Below are 16,971 nucleotides of genomic sequence, written 5' to 3' on the forward strand. Positions count from 1 at the left end.
TGTAGGCTTTGATCAAAACATGTTCCTTTAATTGTTTTGATTAGTTTATATTATCAAGCTCCTCACCAGCATTCACTGGAAATTGAAGTTGTATTTATCTCCACTAATCTCATTATCATAATTGTTTAAACAACTTTTAACAGATCTGGTTTCACACCATTCCTATTCACATACAGTCAATCTCAACCAAATTCCCCCAAAATGGATATGGATGAGTTGATTCGCGAATTCTGTACATCAGCAAACCATTTGAGAAGTGTAATCCTTTTACGGACATTTCAGACATCAATAAAGACGGGAGTGTTCATACTGACATATGTTAATACCATGCGACTTCACAGAATGTTGCAATCCATAATGCAGAAGGGTTTCTCGACTCAAGACAAGGGCCAACATTCCAAAGAAAGAAAGCATCCATTATATTCAGTCAAACATAGTGCAGCTATTGTTTTTAATGTTAGCACAACAAAACACTCATATGGTAAGTGGGGGGTTGAAGTGTGTCTGTTTGCATAGCCATAAACTAAGGTAGAGACAGACTGGGACATATGGATATAAATTATATCTACAGTTCTGACACCAGCATTCAATCTTTCACTCTGTGTGTTATTTAGTAAGTTGGCGTGCCTGAAGAGGGAACCGTAGGGAGAACAGTTGTGGCTCAGTGTCTTAAGACTTTGGATCTTTGCTACATATGGAGAGAGTTTAACAGTCAGCCTTGTGCCTTGTCGAAGAAAACATTTTTTTTGCGAAACAACTTCAACACATTCCACTCTGTTTTACTCTCTAGGTCCCAGCTACACAACACGGGAAAATATATTTAATGTCCTTCAGATGATAACTTGATTAATGATATAGCACTGCATATTTTGCGTAATTGTCAGCTCTTCCAGAAGCATTCATTTGGGTTCAATCAGGACCAGGAAATACACTTTACACAAGGGTAGTGTGTCTTACAAAAGGTGCAATCTGTAACAGTCAAAAGTGCTCTCCCTGCTTTGTAATGGTATAGATTTGTATCCCATTTATATAAGACTGTAGTGTTGAAAAAACTAGAACCAAACCCTTGAAAATTTGCTATTCCTCCACGTATAAAACACCTCAGTTAATTCTTGTAAGTATGATTTTGTTTCCTGTATATATTCTCAGTAAACTGTTTTGCAGTGAAAAACCTGAAAAAAATGACAATTTACAGATTACACCTTATAGAGTGGGGGACTCCTTTTAAAGCAGCAAAAGATAATACATAATACTGTGTCCAAAAAAAGGAAAGATTCCAGTGACATCCATAGGTTTTTTTCACCAGAGAACTGCACATCACAGACCATGGTGCAAAGATTGTAAAAATAAATACATAAATACATACATGGATAAATCATCCTTACATACATACACAATTGTATCATAAAATAAAAGGTTATACGGTAATTATAAAATTCGTATATACAAATGCATAGTCCATATGCATCTGAAAAGAGGCCAAGCAACAGTTCCCCTTCTTCCAGTTTGGGGCTTTTGTTTGGTGTGAGTATTTTCCATATGGGTCATGTGGATTTGTGTCTGTGTGCTGTTTCGTGTTGTGCATGGCACTTTACAAAGAACACAGGGGCTTACACTCCAGCTCGCTCTGTGCTGTTCCCTCTTTTCACATCTCTAAAGTCAGCGGGGTATTGGAACGTAGAAGTTCAGAGGTCAAAAGTTGAGAGGTACACGGCTCGATGATGTGTCAGAGGTGTCTATAGTGCGTGTCCGGAAGAGCTGTGTTAGTGTGAATACGGAGGAGATGAGCACTGTGCAGCGTTTGGCCAGTAGCCTCACCCCGTCCGTCTCCCCGTGGCCCTGTCCAGATGCGATGAGGCCGAGACCTTTACCCCCGGTCCCAGCACCCGTTCCAGCTGTCTCAACAGCCCCAACAAATTCCCGGTACAGACCCACTATCTCCTTCAGCTTGTCCATGGCCTCCTCGCTGTCACTGTCCTCATCCTTATAGACCAGATTTGCGTTACTGCAGATGTCACACCCGGGACAGGGGTAGGTCCGCAGGCAGGCTGCTGACAGCTGCACCAGGGCGCTGAAGCTGTTGGACAGAGAACGCAACGCTTCATCAGGAGCCCAACCAACACGCGTGGCCCGCTGACACCCGGATGCCAGTCGCCGAGCTTCTGTTTGAAGAAGACTCCGTTCAGCCTCTGTCAGGAGGGCAGGGCTTGTTCCAGTGCAATTCAGGCCTGTGGCTGAGGCGTTTCCCTTTTGATTTAGGTTAGATCCTACTTTTATGGTGTTCGCATCGAACATTAGGTCCTCACATGATATTTGTCGTGGTTGTTCAGATGTTCCTTTCTCTAAGACTAGCATAAGTTGATCTATATCTTGTCGCAGTGAGGCAAATCCTCCCTTCAGTCCTCTGTACGACCTGTTGGTAAGGGAGCGAAGAGGACCACCGTCTGAACGTGTGGGAGAAGCTGGATGTGAAACTAGAGGACTGAGTTCAGATGAGGCAGTGGAAAGAGTGGAGAGTGGGCGAGGATTGTCCTTAAGTAGAGAAATGATGTTGGCATTTGGAGCGGGTGTTGTAGGCGGTGTAGAGACTTGTATGGGTTGGACAGGTTTGGCGCGTGTGCGGCGGGAGAACTCGTAAATAGTAAGCTCCTCGTCAAAGCTGACAGAATCCTCAGTGTCCCCGCTGAAGCAGTTTGCATAGACAGTGCGGCAACCACAGGCTTCCCTCTGATCCTGTGGAGGACTGCTGTCTGCAAAGGAGGAAGATGGTGAGTCCCCTCCTATGGCCATGCTGGACACACCTCCCAAGCCCACTGCTGAATGTGGCCGTGACTGAGGCTGCTCTGATGAAACATTGCCACAGTGGATACTACTCTCTTTAAAACTCAAATTAAGGTGTGACCCATTTGAACCATTGGCCTGTTTCATATGCGAGGTCACTTCCTGGGCCTCTTTGATAGTTGCTATGACAACCTCAGCTCCATCTTCTAAAATGTCCCCTTTCGATCCTGATTTTGAGGCCACAGTCTCTTTGTCCTTGACAGGGGTCTTGTTAAAGTCAGATACTCCACTGGCTACGGACAATCCAGAGCCAAAGCCAGACGTGTCGCCATTGATGGAGCTGGTAGAGGGATAGTCCAGAGTTCCGAGAATCTCCTGGGAACGAGTCATGTACCAGGGTAAAGACTGGATTTTCCCTCTCAGGGCAGAGGCTGGTAGTCTGCCTCCCAGGCTGGAGGAGCTGGTTCTCAGGTCTGATCCTGACCCAGATCTTCCTGGTTCCCTGCTTTCCAAAGCCCCAACACCTTTAGCAGATGTTGAGGTGAGGGAAGTGGTGAGAGTGAGGGGTGCATCTGAGTTTTTAGGTGACAGGCTCTCGTGGCTCACAGAGACTCGTCTGGGTCCTGTCTGAATGTTGCCATTGCGGATGTTCCAGGGGTGAATTCCATTTACTGGACTGATGCCATCCTTAAATACCTTATCAGGATCGGTAGGAGAGACAGGAGAACTAGCAGGGAGCGATAAGGGGTGAAGATTGGTCGGAAGAGTGGGTTTGGGTGCCACTGGAGGGGGCTGGGCCAGCTTTGTACCTGAATTAGAGCGAGGGATACCAGAAAGGTTTGTTGGCTTTTTCGTAGGCAGGGCACTGCCATTTAATTTCTCTTCAACATTATGATTTTCCTTTTCATCAGGAATATTTGTCTTGTGTTTGGAAACATGTACTCCGTTGTCTTTTATCAGCTTGTCACAGCGTTTTGGGCTGTTTTCTTTCTGCACGTTCTTTTCCTTGGTTTGCGGGTTCGGGGTGGGTAGCGGTTGCTGGCTGCGCCGCACTGCTGTGATCAGTGGTGATGACAGAGGCAACCCCCCTGCCCCCGATGTGACAGACTTAAACTCCATGGTTTCAGGTTCCATCTCCAGAAGCTCAGACGACAGGCGTCCAGATGTATCCCCATTGCAGTGGGTGTAAGATCGTGTGTGCTGGGGGGACCTGGAAGGAATGATCTGGGGTTTGGGGGGCAGCTGGGGTTTAGGTGCCAATGGTGGTTTGACTTTAATGTCAGTTTTCTGAGATGTCTTTGTTGGACTGGAGTGTTGGTTGGTGAGTGTTTTTACAGGTGATTTAGGAGGCTCCACTTCCCTCTTGAGTTTAGAAGATGTTGCTTTTTTGGAGAGGGTTGATGATTTTTCTGCTGCAGCTGGAAGACTTTTCCAGGTGCCACTCAGCAGGTTAGCGTTCCTTCTGTCAGCCAGCTCTGCGTCTGTGAGAGATACAAACATGGAAGACAGAGAGAGGCATTAAAACGCTGGCAAAATAATCTGACAGCAATAAATCATCTCATTCATCTAGAAAGGGTAAAATAATTCCTGTGACAACAAACCTGACAGATCTGGAACTGGGGGTGTAATTCGCTCCTGTGCATCAAAGAACTCATCCTCAGACTCAGAGGCACTCTCTTTGACCAAAAGAGCTGATTTGGATGAATGGGAGAGGAGGAGACGCTCTTCCTCTTTGGAGAGGTACTGCTCAGCCTGTCCTACTTTATGTCCAGGAATCGAACTTGTCCTTAGTGGAACTTTGGGAGGAATCTTTTTCTTTGTTTTATTAGGCGATTTCTGGAAAGGAATGCTGTCAATCAGTCTCAGATCTCTCGAACTAGGGATCTTAGAAATGCGCCTGAATTCCCCCCCTCTCTCCTCCTCATCATCATCATTCTCCTCTTCATCATCATCGCTAGTGGCCTCGGGTGGACTAGGGAGGAAATCAGCCTGGGAAAGCTCAGCAAAGCAAAGGCGGGAGTTGTCATTGCCACGGTAATTGAGGTTGGTGGATCGCAAGGAGCCGACAGCAGCCTGACCCTGCTGGGAGAAGGCCTCTCTGTGGCGTTTTGGGTCTAGAAGGTACGGCTGGTGGACATCCAAGGTTGATATCCCCTCAGCTGTGCGTGGTCCACGAAGTGCCTCCAGACGAGATGGGGCTTTGGATGAGGCGCTGCTTTCCTCAAGAGCAGCACTCAAGGAACCACTGGACAAGCTAGAGAAGCTGCTGGTGACCCGTGGGTCAGTGTGATACCAGCTGGTCTCCATATTCATTTCCTCATCAAGTCCAATAATTTTACTTCCTGTTGCACCTTCCTCGTCTCCCTCCACATTACTTTCTGTTGTAACTATTATCCTCACTTCCTGTTTGCCTTTGTTCCCTTCCCTTTCTTTTCTCTCTTCCTCTCTCCTCTTCCCCTCTTCTTCTCTCCTCCTTTCCTCCCAGTCCTGACTTGCTGGGTCTGGCCGTTTGTAATTCTGAGAATCCATTGGGTCATCCTCATCTGTCGAGTCATCTGAGTCACTGCAGCAGCGCGAGACATAACCTAATAACACCACATGTAACACAAACACCAAAAACAAAAACATGCACAGCATGCCAATTTGTCAGTACAATAGAACAACAGAAAAAAATGTCTTGAATTATGATAATATAGCATAGCTGGCTTTCCTATCTTATCCCATGCTGCCCTGTGACATGCGTCAACACATCAAGTGGTAAAAAAATGTCTGGCAAATGGCCGAAACCATAAAGGGATGATTTTAAGTTAAACAGTTTTTGCTCACTTGATAGGGATTCATAGCACACGCCCTCTACTACGGCGAACTTCCCACACACACCTTCTTCAGCAGGAATCCGGTGCACCCTGACTTTTGGGCGCCCCAGACGGAAGACATTGACACTGGGATCCACTAGAAGCTTGCAGTAGCCTCCCAGCAGACACCCTAAGTCTTTGGCTGCCAGAGAGTCCATCAATAAGGCAAAAGGCTGAGGGGGGGAAGGGTATTGCAGAAGATAAGGTAAAGCAGTGTGATTGAAGCCAAAGGGTAAAGGAGGATAGGCGAAAGAGTGGGAAGAAGAAGAGAAGTGAGTCACCTTTAAGTCCACTGAAGGAGCTTTCTAGAGCTACCACACAAACCTTCACTGTTTGTGCACTGAAGGAGAAACACTTGACCTATATATGCTGTACCACCACTTTGGCACGAATGTAGTATGGTGAGTGCCTGCGATGTGTACGCATTTTTCCATACCTTCATGTCGTGCAGCGAGATGCGTAGCAGGCTGACTTTGTCCGACTCTGAGAGGAGCTCCACTCGGCTGATGCTGCTAAACTCCACCAGTGTAGAGATCACGTTCAGCTTGTGGTTGATGACCTGGCTCATTCCATATTTCGCTCCCACCAGCAGGCTGACCAACACCTCCCTGTCCTGAAGCTTAGGGAAGATGAAAATAACAATACATATACATAAATCTAAGATTCATACAAAAGGAGATAAATGAGAAATAAAGAAAGAAGAAATAAAGAAAAATGTTGTATACAAAAACAAAAATCCATCCCCCTCCCAATCAAGAATCAACGGTAGAAAAGTGAGGAAAGAGAACAGAAGTGAGAAACAGAGAGAGAGAGAGACAGATGTGTGCTGCTGTAATCAAACATTTAGAGGGAGCTGTATAAATATTCATGTGGAACATAATTATCAGAACTAGAATCATGCTCCGCTCAGCTGGATGGATGTGTTGATGATGGATGACATGGCGCCGGCTCTTACCATCATGGTGGCCGTGTAGGACCGTCCCCCGTAGGAAATTAGTTCTCCCAGCTGAGTGAGGTAAGCCAACCGTGCTTGGGAGGCAGAAATTACCTAAGACGCCACAGTACAGATGGAAAGAGGAGGTGAGCGTCGACAGAATAAACCAAAACCCCCCTATTTTCCCAAGAATTAGCATCCAATCACAACACCCTCCTTTCCCTTTTTCTATCATTTAGCTTCTCATCGGTCTCTTTACTAACTGCTAACTGCTACTACTAGTGGTTCTACTCTCCTATCCATATTCCACTTTAAACCTGACAAAGCAGATAAAGTATCAGCAAAAAAAGACCCTGAGGCCATAACAAAACCACTCGCATCCATCTCTTTAAACCTCTCCACGCTTCCATTCATCCATCTGTCCCAGCCCTTGCATACCTTCTGGCGCGGTTCTAACAGCGACTGGATCTTTTTCAGGTGGTAGCTGATGGCTTTCCTCAGGTCCTTCTCCCTCATGTTGCTCAGCAGCGTGGGAGAGATGAAGCTGTCCAGGCCAAACTCCTTCCTGTCACCACCACACACAGGGGAATGTAAGCCACTCTGATGTATTGGTGCAGAAGTTAAAGTCTGATCAAGGTATTTTTCCTGTCTCTTTGTTTAAAATCTGTAGTTTGTGAACAGCAGCAGTGTTGGTGTTCTCTTTATGAAGCAAGAGCCTCCTTTAAGTTATAATAAATCTTTGGCTTTTTCCAATCCAATGCATTTTATAGTACTTTAATGTTCTTTAGGTATTTGGCTCAGGCCGTAAACCAAATTGCAAAGTGTAAAACATTAAAACATTGAATCTCTATATGAACAAAAACAACATACAAAACAAATTATCAGTGCAGAATGAATGTAGAGCTTTAGTGTCACACACATACACACACAGGTACGACTCACGTAATGCTCTTGATAGAAGCCCTGGTCTGCCCACAAGTATCTAGTCTCTCATGCATGTGGAGAGCAGCCAGGCGCAGTGCAGTGTTACACTTCATCTCTACTGCAAAACGCTCCTGCAGCACATCCCCGACACTCTGGAAACACACAGAGGAAGAACCATGCATAAAGTTATACACACACACACGCACAGACACACACAGACACACACTGCAGGACACACTGCTACTGAGCGTACTATAAACAAACTGACATCCAAACTGCCATTTTTCCAACATAAACAAACACAGTAAGAGGCAAACACTCCACGTGGGACAATAAATCAAAATGACATAAGTGTCTCCTCCGCGGCATTTCTGTGTGCCGTAGAAGTTTGCAAAGACAACGTATTGCTTAAAACGGTTGAACTGCAGTCGGTGAACTCACATGAACCACATCTGGGCCAACATTAGACAAGTAATCACACGCAGGAGGCGTTCAAGTTCAGCTTCGACTCCAACCACCACTAAATGTTTTACAAAATGACTCGAGGCCAATTTATTTCTATTCTACTTAATTAATGCCAGAAATAAAAAAGGGTTTGTAACTATAAACCTCACCTCAGCTTTCATTTTGGCCCTGCCTGTGCTGTGTTCTCACCCTTTGTAGCAGGTTGCCAGATCAACATCTGTTTGACATCAAAATGTGCGCCGTGTTTCACTGCACAATTACTTGTTCCTTTTATAAGTGGAGTTATACAACGACACAGAGCGTGTGGGAATACAAACTATTTTTTGCCGTATGAACATTCAGCCTTCCACGGGGAAGAAGAGAGTGTGTGTGAAGCAGCGAAGCTCCGGGGAGAAGACTTTATGGTACAGTGTGTGCTCTACGCAAAATGGGAGGATGAAGCAGTGAAAGTCTCTGCTTTAAAGATAGAAAGAGAGAGAATAGCACTGACCTGTAAAAAGAAATAGTCAAAGGAAGAGGTGTCGTCCTGCAGCATGTCCATGGGGTCCCTCGGGATGAAACACACCCTGAACAGACAGCGGTAGTCATGGGAATCCTTCTTCTGCACCACCTGATGACGACAGAAGAGTTCAATATGAAGGCGTATGCATTCTCAGCAAATACAGTACTTCAATACTTCAAATACACCTGGTATGAACATGTGTGTGTTAATGTGTGTGTGTCCTTTGTGGTCTTTACCTTCTGTATGTGCTCATCTTCGTGCAGCAGCAGTAGTTTGGTGATACTGTATTGTTGTTCCAGCACCAGGCCAAAGTACTCGATGGCCCGGATGGACAGTTTATCCTTCAGCGTCAGAACAATGTCCTGGAATGATGAAAGACCAACAGCTCAAATCCTCTTAGACAAATATGTTTCATCATAGCCCAGAGTCCAATCTGATTCCCTGTTCATTTTGCTGTTATTTTGCAGGAACAACAGAACTATTCACTTTCCTTCCAGTACAAACAACAGCAGCACATGTCCCGGGCTCTCCCACCCCTGCAGCTATCAAACCACAATTTGGTGTTTTTAAATCACAAACCTATCACATCTTACTGCTGATTCAGCTCAAGCTTCGTCTCATGACACCCATGAGAAGCTGAATCTGTCTTTGAGCGAGCTACGTCTCTTTTTTGTGGGCAAGAGTAACACATTCAAATTCTACGCTGATAGCATGATTCCCTGAAAAACAATAAAAACGGTTTTCTAATAACAAGCCATGCGTTAAGAGAGGGATATTAAAACTGCAATTAATAGAAAAAGGCAGCATTTGCCAGCAGTCTTACAGCTAGCCGAGCCAAACAAGAGTAAAAGGGCTATCAGACAGGGAAAGGGGGGGAGAACAAAGAGAGAGCGGAGGAGAGGAGAGGAGAGGAGTTGAAAGCTGTGGGCCTGTGTGAAGGGATTATAAACTCCAAACAAGCCGGGGTTTGTTTTGTCGGCTCTAATGAGCATCCATAGGTTTCTCTGAAGACCCAGACAGTTATTTCCTCCTTTAATTATTACTGTTAAAACATCAGCATCAGATAAGGCAATTACAATGAAACCAATGAGTTGGGAAATAAAGGGAGCGGGAGGAAGAAGTTGTTCAACTCTAGCTGATATAGAAACTCAACAAGCTGAGTTTGTTATACACGCTCACAAACGTCTGGCTTTTCAAGATAAAGATGGACTCTTACTGTGTAGACACAATGATGAGTATATAAAGAACATGATCCTGTTTAATTAAACGTTTCTCTCAAATTGCCAGCACATAACAGCATTAGAGTGCATGAAAAGAATGGACAGATGGAATGTAATTGTTTGTAGTAGTGCTAGTATTACTCTACTGAATCCATCCATGAAAATAACTCCTATATTTGATCCTCAGCCGTGTTCTTTTGACTTTGCGTGTCATTTTTTGAGACGTGCTCTGCTTAGGACGATGTGGGTAGAACACACAGATGGAGCCCACATCAGAGTCGACCTCATTGGCTTTCAGAAAGCATTCAGGTATTGACCAACGCGTCTCACACTCATGAATGATGAAGGCAGCGGGCTCAGGCATCATCCATGCATCTAGTTCACGCCTCCTCCAGGTCAGTCAGCACACTCAGCTCCCGATCCAGACGCTATTTGCTATCGTTTTCTGATACCGTTGCCTATTACGGGTTTCAAACCTACCTTGACTGTGGTGCTGTTGTCAAACTTGAAGGCCTTGGTCTGCCCGTTCTCTAGATAGACTTTGAGGACGTTGGGGAGGAAGAGAAGAGAGTTTCCCTGGAGGAGAGGAGAAACAATGACGGGTATCAATATCACATGAGGAAGGGAAGAATGTGAACAAAGCTGCACGGCGGCTGTGTGAGTGTGAGGTCATCCATCAGCGGCTTTGTGGTGTGTGGACACAGAAACCATCAGTGTGTGTCAAATCAAAGGTTCCCACCTGAGTGTGCCCGTTCACCACCACCTCCTCTGCAAAGCGCACTTTCACTGGATTGCTCCTCAGACGAGCTCTCTTCTCCGCTGACATGATGGATGACTTGGGATTCTGTAACACACACACACTCGCCATGATGTGCGGGCTGGGCCACACTGTGCATGAACGCACAAGCAACCGGCAGATTCGCAGTCCGAGATGCGAACACACACAGAACTATCATAACACAAGCATACACGCCAGCTTGTACATCACTTTCGTGTCACATGCTCGGACACACACACACACACAGCTTATATGCTGTTTAAATGAGGGATGGTGTAATGGCTCTTGGTGAATGTGTGTGTTTGTGTGTGTGTGTGTGTGTGTGTGTGTCATCAGAGTCTTCTTTGTACTCACTGTCATGTGGCGGAGGATGGTCACAGTAATAGAATCCTCCAACTCCCTGCTCAGAGAAACAACATGCGCACACACACACCCACACACACACAGAGAGAGAGAGACACACACACACACACACACACACACACACACACAAAGATCATTATCTTCCCGTCCAGCTGTCAAGTAAGCACTTTCTCCTTTGACCTTTGACCCTGACTTACTAAGCCTTTCTCACAAAGAAACACACTCATACACGAGAGAGTGAGAGAGAGAGAGAGAGAGAGAGAGAGAGAGAGAGAGAGAGAGAGAGAGAGAGAGAGAGAGAGAGAGAGAGATAGATAGATAGATAGATAGATAGATAGATAGATAGATAGATAGACTGTTCCCACCTTAAGGTGATGTCCACCTGCTCTGGTTCCATATCCTCCACCACTGTATCATTAATCTGCAGCACCTGGTCCCCTGGGAACAGTATCCCATCTGCAGGGCTCCCTACACACACACACACACACACACACACACACACACACACACACACACACACACACACACACACACACACACAGGTGCACACACAGTGAAAAGAGCCGTTGCATAAAGTAAAAACCTTAATGTGTATATTTTCAGTTCAGACCAAGACAGATATGCACATAAGCGCAAATACACACACACACACACACACGCACGCACGCACGCACGCACGCACACACACACACACACACGGGCGGTTATTTAACATGGCTGACTCAGTCTTCAGAGCTCTCCAGGATGTGAGGGGTTACTGTTATTTTGGGTTTCTTCCAGCTCGGCTCCGTTCTGCTTTCTCTAGTTATTTATAATCAGTTGTCTTCGGGCAAGAGAGCAGGACTGACGTGCAGCAGTTTCGGCTTACTCCAACAGAAACACACATAAGCACAGACACACACACACACACACACACACGCACACACACCGGGCAAACGTACATGTAAACACACATACAAACTTTCACACAACCTTTCTGTCTGGCAAAGTACCAACTGTCTGCGATCTCTTTTTACCCACTGACAGCAGGTCACACACACACAAACACATACACACACACACACTCATAGCCACAGATCCTCTCTCCCCTTGCCAGACAGGCCAACCCTCCCCGGTCTGGCTTTCATGTCTGCTCTGCCAATATCCTGATCTCTGCGGCTTTTCCAGTCACCTCCCTTTCTCCTTCTCTCTCGTTCCTCCTTCTTCTTCCTCATCAACCGCTTCCCTCTCTCATGCACCAGAACTTCATCAAATCCTCCCACACCCAGAGGCGGCGCCGGGAGAACTGTTCACACGTTCACACTTTGGGGCATATTCTAACCTCAGCCTTGTTTTAACACTCGCGCCATGCTGCTTGCAGCTCTCTCCGTCACTCTGTCCCCCTCTCTCACTCTCTCTCTCTCTGTCCCCCTCCTCTCTGTCTCTCTGTCCCCCTCTCTCACTCTCTCTCTCTCTGTCCCCCTCCTCTCTGTCTCTCTGTCCCCCTCTCTCTGTCCCCCTCTCTCTCTCTCTGTCCCCCTCTCTCACTCTCTCTCTCTCTGTCCCCCTCCTCTCTGTCTCTCTGTCCCCCTCTCTCTCTCTCTCTCTCTCTCTGACTGCAGATAGCCATCACTGCACTGGCACCAACACCTCCTCGGGACATTGAGCATCTTATTTTACAGGATAGACATGAAAGCAATGGCATCAGCATCTCTCTATCTCTCATCCTCCCTCTGCCCCTCCTCCCTCCCCTCCCTCTCCCTCTCCCTCTCTCTCCCTCTCTCTCTCTCTCTCTGCCGCTCCTCCCTCCCCTATAAAAGTTACCAATGTGAAAAGTGATTGAATTTACAGAGGATGAGCAGGTGGCTCTGTTGTTTCTGCGGCCGCTCTGGCACTTTGCCTTGCAGTCTGAATGCCAGGAGAGAATCAGGGGTGTGTGGGTCAACATGTCCATGTGTGTGTGTGTGCGTGCGTGTGCATGTAAGGGAGTGAGAGAGTGTGTAAATCTGTCTTGCTGTAGGCGGTGCACTGTTACATGAAGCAGGTGGAGGAAGCAGGGAAGCAAAGGGCACTGATACAGACATGGACAAATACGTCACACACACACACACACACACACCTGTGGCGACGTCCCTGACCAGCAGGGGTGGGTTTGTAGTGAGGGTGAAGCCATGTCCAGTGGTGCTGTCCAGAACCGGGTCTCTGATGATCTGCACCGTCAGCTTGGCGTGAAAGTTCTGATTGGTCAGACTGTTGGAGCGCTGCGACCTCCCATCACCTAGCAACCGCTCCCTGAGGAGGTCAAACAGAGCACAAGGAGCGGTGGTGGTGACGAGGTCAGACTAACAGGGGAGTTTACTGGACGCCGCCTTCTTTACTGAGAAGGAGAAACACACTCGGTGGACAACCAGGGAACCAAGGGCTGTTGAAAGCACACTTGTGGTGCAGCGTGGTGTGTGTGTGTGTGTGTGACTGAGACACAGTGGGATGTCGGGGTTTTCAATATGCAGGCTGCTTATTAACAAAGTGTGTGTGTGTGTGTGTGTGTGTGTGTGTGGGGCGGGGGTCTGGTTTTTCTGCACAATTAAATGTTACACTGCAATAACTCTCATAATAATCTGAATTTATGGAACAAGATGGACATAAATATTGATTATTACTCCTCAGATTTCTTTGGGTTGATGTTAAATAATATGTTCCACCCGTCCCACACATCTCTCCCACTCCTGGAGTTGGCAGCCGGCCTGGAAGTGGATGATACAGTTCTCTCTTTCTCTCTCTGCTCGCTGTCCCCAACCTGAGTGCTGAGGTTTTAAAGCTATAAGTTGTTTTATTTGTTGTTGACGCAGTGTTTTGTGTGGGGGTCTGCGTTTTCTCCAGGGCTCCTCGCTTCAGTGCCAACATTTCTACTGCATCCTCACTCATTTCTCTGATAGTAACAAACACAATCTGCACTTTTACCTCTAAAGGACCCACGTGATCTAAAGTCGTATTCACACATCCCATTACTCTCAGATTTCTACTTTTCCAGACATTCCAAGAGCTGTGCCGATGGAGGATCTACTGAACCCCCCTCCCCTGGGCTCATACCGTACCTGCTCAGTGACTCCCGGGTTCGTCTTATTATGGTTCCCACCACCTGCTGCACCCGACTGGTCCTCCGAGCCGGGGACCTGCTCCTACATCGCTCCTTCTCCTCCATTTAACTAAAGAGAGACAAGGAAAGAGAGAGAGAGAGAGAGAGGGGGAAGGATATGAGTTACATACCGCGTATAATCCCGAGGAAGCAAAACAAAGAGTGAAAGGGAGATGGGAGAGGAGAGAAGACGAAGGGGTTTGAGAGGAAAGTTTGGCTCTGGTTTTACTGGACGGTGACTGAATTGTGCTCCAGCTATATTAGCATTTAGTCTGCTTGGTTTTTATATGCGGGGCATGTAGCCTGGGCCTGAATACGATGAATAATCACAAACACAGACAGGCAGACAGAGAAAGAGAGGGTGGAGTGTATTCAGCCTGAATAGCAAAACGTCACACGCACACACAAACACACACAGTCGACTAAATGATGTTTTTCACAACTATCCCTGAAACAATTAGCCCCATCTGCAGACAAATGTGACTCTTCTGATAATCGCATTAATGGCTTTAAGACTCCGGAGAGAAGCCAAGATGAGAGAATCTGCTGCGTTCCATTTCATTGTGAGCTGAACAACTTCTTCACAACAACAAAGCAAGAAGGCGGCGTGAGAAAAGTAACAACATCACACCATAATCCATATGATTCATAAAGATAGGGGGGGCGGGGGGGGGCATAATGAAGGGGCGGAGTCTAACCTCAGGGGAGCAAAAAACATCCAAACACCCCGAGCTCATTCAATCCATAGAGCGGCATTGAACGACTCTCATACAATTCCTTGACAGCTTTTTATCCCGCAGCATAGAAGTAGTCAGGGTCACTCAATTATTCAAGTTTCTGTTTCTGTTTCGCCGCATTACCAGACGTGTTATATGCATGAGTGCAAAGATTCCAGAAGCAAAAAAGGGTTTGAGCTGCAGAGGAGCAACTGATGTTTCCCTTTTTCAGATCACTTTGCAGCAGTCTTGTAACACTCCTACCCCCCCTATCCAGGCCTGTGCTGGACCGCCTGACCCCAGAAAGGAAAGGAGGAAACCTTTGGCAGGGACGGGACGAGCAGCAACCGAGAGCCGATCAATAACGGCTAACGATGATGAATGTGCCCCTGAAAACCTAATTATCCCAACCTCAGCACCGCCGGCCGCCTGCCTGCAGCTTAGCTTGATCAGCTACCTGAAATATAAAGGGGGAAACTTCAGCAGCACGAGTGTTGGAGATCTCTGGCAGTCGTCCACGCGCTTGTCTGAGGTATTTAACACATCTTTGTCTAACAAATGGGGCGCGGGGAGACAATACACACTGCAATGCAATCAATGGACCACGGTTAAAGTACAGGAATGACTGTTGAAGTGACTGTCTGACCGCTTCAGTGACACAAAGTGAACACGAGGTCTGTGCTTAAGAGGATTAGCGGCCCTGTTTCTGCACAGGCCGGCGCCCTGGGAGTCAGGGTGTCACTTTAGCACCTCCCGCTGATCTGGATTGAGGCAGATTGACGCGGATGAGGAGAAGGATGAGCGAGACTGGGAAGCTGAAAGCCGAGTACAGGGAAGCAACTGTAGCCTAATGACACTCTGTGATTATTGATGCAGCCCCAACCCGATCCTGCACAGAAGGGAGAGAGACGGAGAAACAGACGATCGGCGTCGTACGGAACGCAGAGCAAGTTTTGATCAGAATCACTGCTGCGTAAAAAAGTGACGACCACTGCTTTTTTCTTGCCAATCTCAATCTCTCTCTGTCTCTCGCCCTCTCTCTCTCTCTCACACACACACACACACTTTTTCTCATTGTCCTTGCAGAGTCAGGTAGTCGTCTCCGGTGACAGTCTCTGTAGACGGCAGCAGCCAGAAATGCACATCCAAGGAACTAGAAATAGGCTCTTTACCCTCCTCACTCTCTCACTCTCTCACACCTTTATGAATTCACAATTAAGGAGGTGTGATGAAGCTACCGAACGCTTTCAAAACCCCAGAAGCCACAGTTAGAAACACCTGCTTCTATCTGTTTTAGACACAGGATTATAAAAGCCTCTGAGTACTGTAGCGCCCACGTCGTGTAGGAAGGAGGCAGCACAATCTCTCTCTCTCTCCCGTTGAAAGCAGCGAGTGGGATTGTGACTCACCGTGATGTGGCTTGTCTCTTCAGGACTCCGGAACACACATATCCCCTCAGCCTCTGAGACATCGGCCCCGCGGCCCCTTCCAGGATTGGCTGAAAAAAGAGGTAGAAGGGGGGGGGTTCCCCGCGATCATCGGGGGGGGGGGGGGGCAATCCCGCTCCGGTCCGGCCACCTGTGCCGAGCAGAACAATGCGGTCACGGAGATCTGTCACAATCCATAAATAAGATGCATATCAACACGGGCTGAGGGTTATATTTAGAACGCCAAACGCAAAACTGACCTATTACAAAACGAGTCCGGACGTCAACTAGTTCCACCTCTGTGACGAGCCCCGCAGCCGTCACATCTGTCTAACCTTCTCCTAAAGCCAGCCAGACTCCAGTTGTTGATATTTTTCAGAGCGAACGTGTAAGTATGTCAAGCAAAGCAGATGTGAGTCCAAAGCAGCTATGTGGTTGTGGTTTTCCAAGAGGCCCCTCCTCTGGTCCCCAAGGCTCTCTCTCTCTCTCTCTCTCTCTCTCTCTCTCTCTCTCTCTCTTTCTCTCCCCTCCTCCTCCTCCTCCTCCTCCGCTGCCTGAAAAGCACATGGCGTTGGTGGAGATGAAGCACTTCATCTCTGTTTGGTTGTCTAAATTAAAATTTCATTCCACCCAGTTCAGCTAACAGTCGTCCCTGGCCACGGCGCTCTGAAAGCAAAGAGAGAGGGACTGAGAATCGGGACGCGGTGGCGGTGGAGGGAGAGAGAAAGCTGCCAGCCTCTCAGAGATCTTGGCCGGTAATAAAAGAGAACAACCCTTTCATATGAACATCAGGGGCAGATATGGCTGAAACCTAAGCCAGCCTATGGTTGAACACTGGGGGGGGGAGAGAGAAAACACTGGATAAACATTCTTGATGTTGCAGAAGGGAAA

General features: G+C 47.2%; 1 protein-coding gene across 1 annotated transcript; it reads right to left on the minus strand.

The window, feature by feature from the left end:
* On the minus strand, positions 1-16,474 carry frmpd1b (FERM and PDZ domain containing 1b). Its single transcript, XM_076165013.1, has 17 exons — positions 16,341-16,474; positions 16,063-16,231; positions 13,897-14,007; positions 12,921-13,093; positions 11,188-11,290; positions 10,814-10,859; positions 10,421-10,525; positions 10,162-10,257; positions 8,698-8,823; positions 8,450-8,569; positions 7,513-7,646; positions 7,009-7,135; positions 6,592-6,684; positions 6,073-6,255; positions 5,608-5,809; positions 4,383-5,366; positions 1-4,262 (listed from the first exon to the last, which is right to left on the minus strand). The coding sequence occupies exons 3-17, from the start codon at positions 14,001-14,003 to the stop codon at positions 1,693-1,695; spliced, it is 5,169 nt and encodes a 1,722-aa protein (XP_076021128.1). The 5' UTR covers positions 14,004-14,007; positions 16,063-16,231; positions 16,341-16,474; the 3' UTR covers positions 1-1,692.
* Positions 16,475-16,971: the final 497 nt, after the last annotated feature.

This window comes from Genypterus blacodes, unplaced genomic scaffold (genome assembly GCF_046128005.1).
Source record: "Genypterus blacodes isolate CSIRO-AG114 ecotype Tasmania unplaced genomic scaffold, CSIRO-AGI_Gbla_v1 ptg000139l_1, whole genome shotgun sequence".
Classification (NCBI taxonomy): Eukaryota; Metazoa; Chordata; class Actinopteri; order Ophidiiformes; family Ophidiidae; genus Genypterus; species Genypterus blacodes.

Coding starts and splice junctions, on each gene's coding strand:
- frmpd1b (XM_076165013.1), bottom strand. CDS start 14,003: ATGGAGGAGAAGGAGCGATGTAGGAGCAGGTCCCCGGCTCGGAGGACC. Junction 8,824..10,161: donor ACAACAGCACCACAGTCAAG/GTAGGTTTGAAA, acceptor TCATCATTCCAG/GACATTGTTCTGACGCTGAA. Junction 8,570..8,697: donor AAGATGAGCACATACAGAAG/GTAAAGACCACA, acceptor TGTCGTCATCAG/GTGGTGCAGAAGAAGGATTC.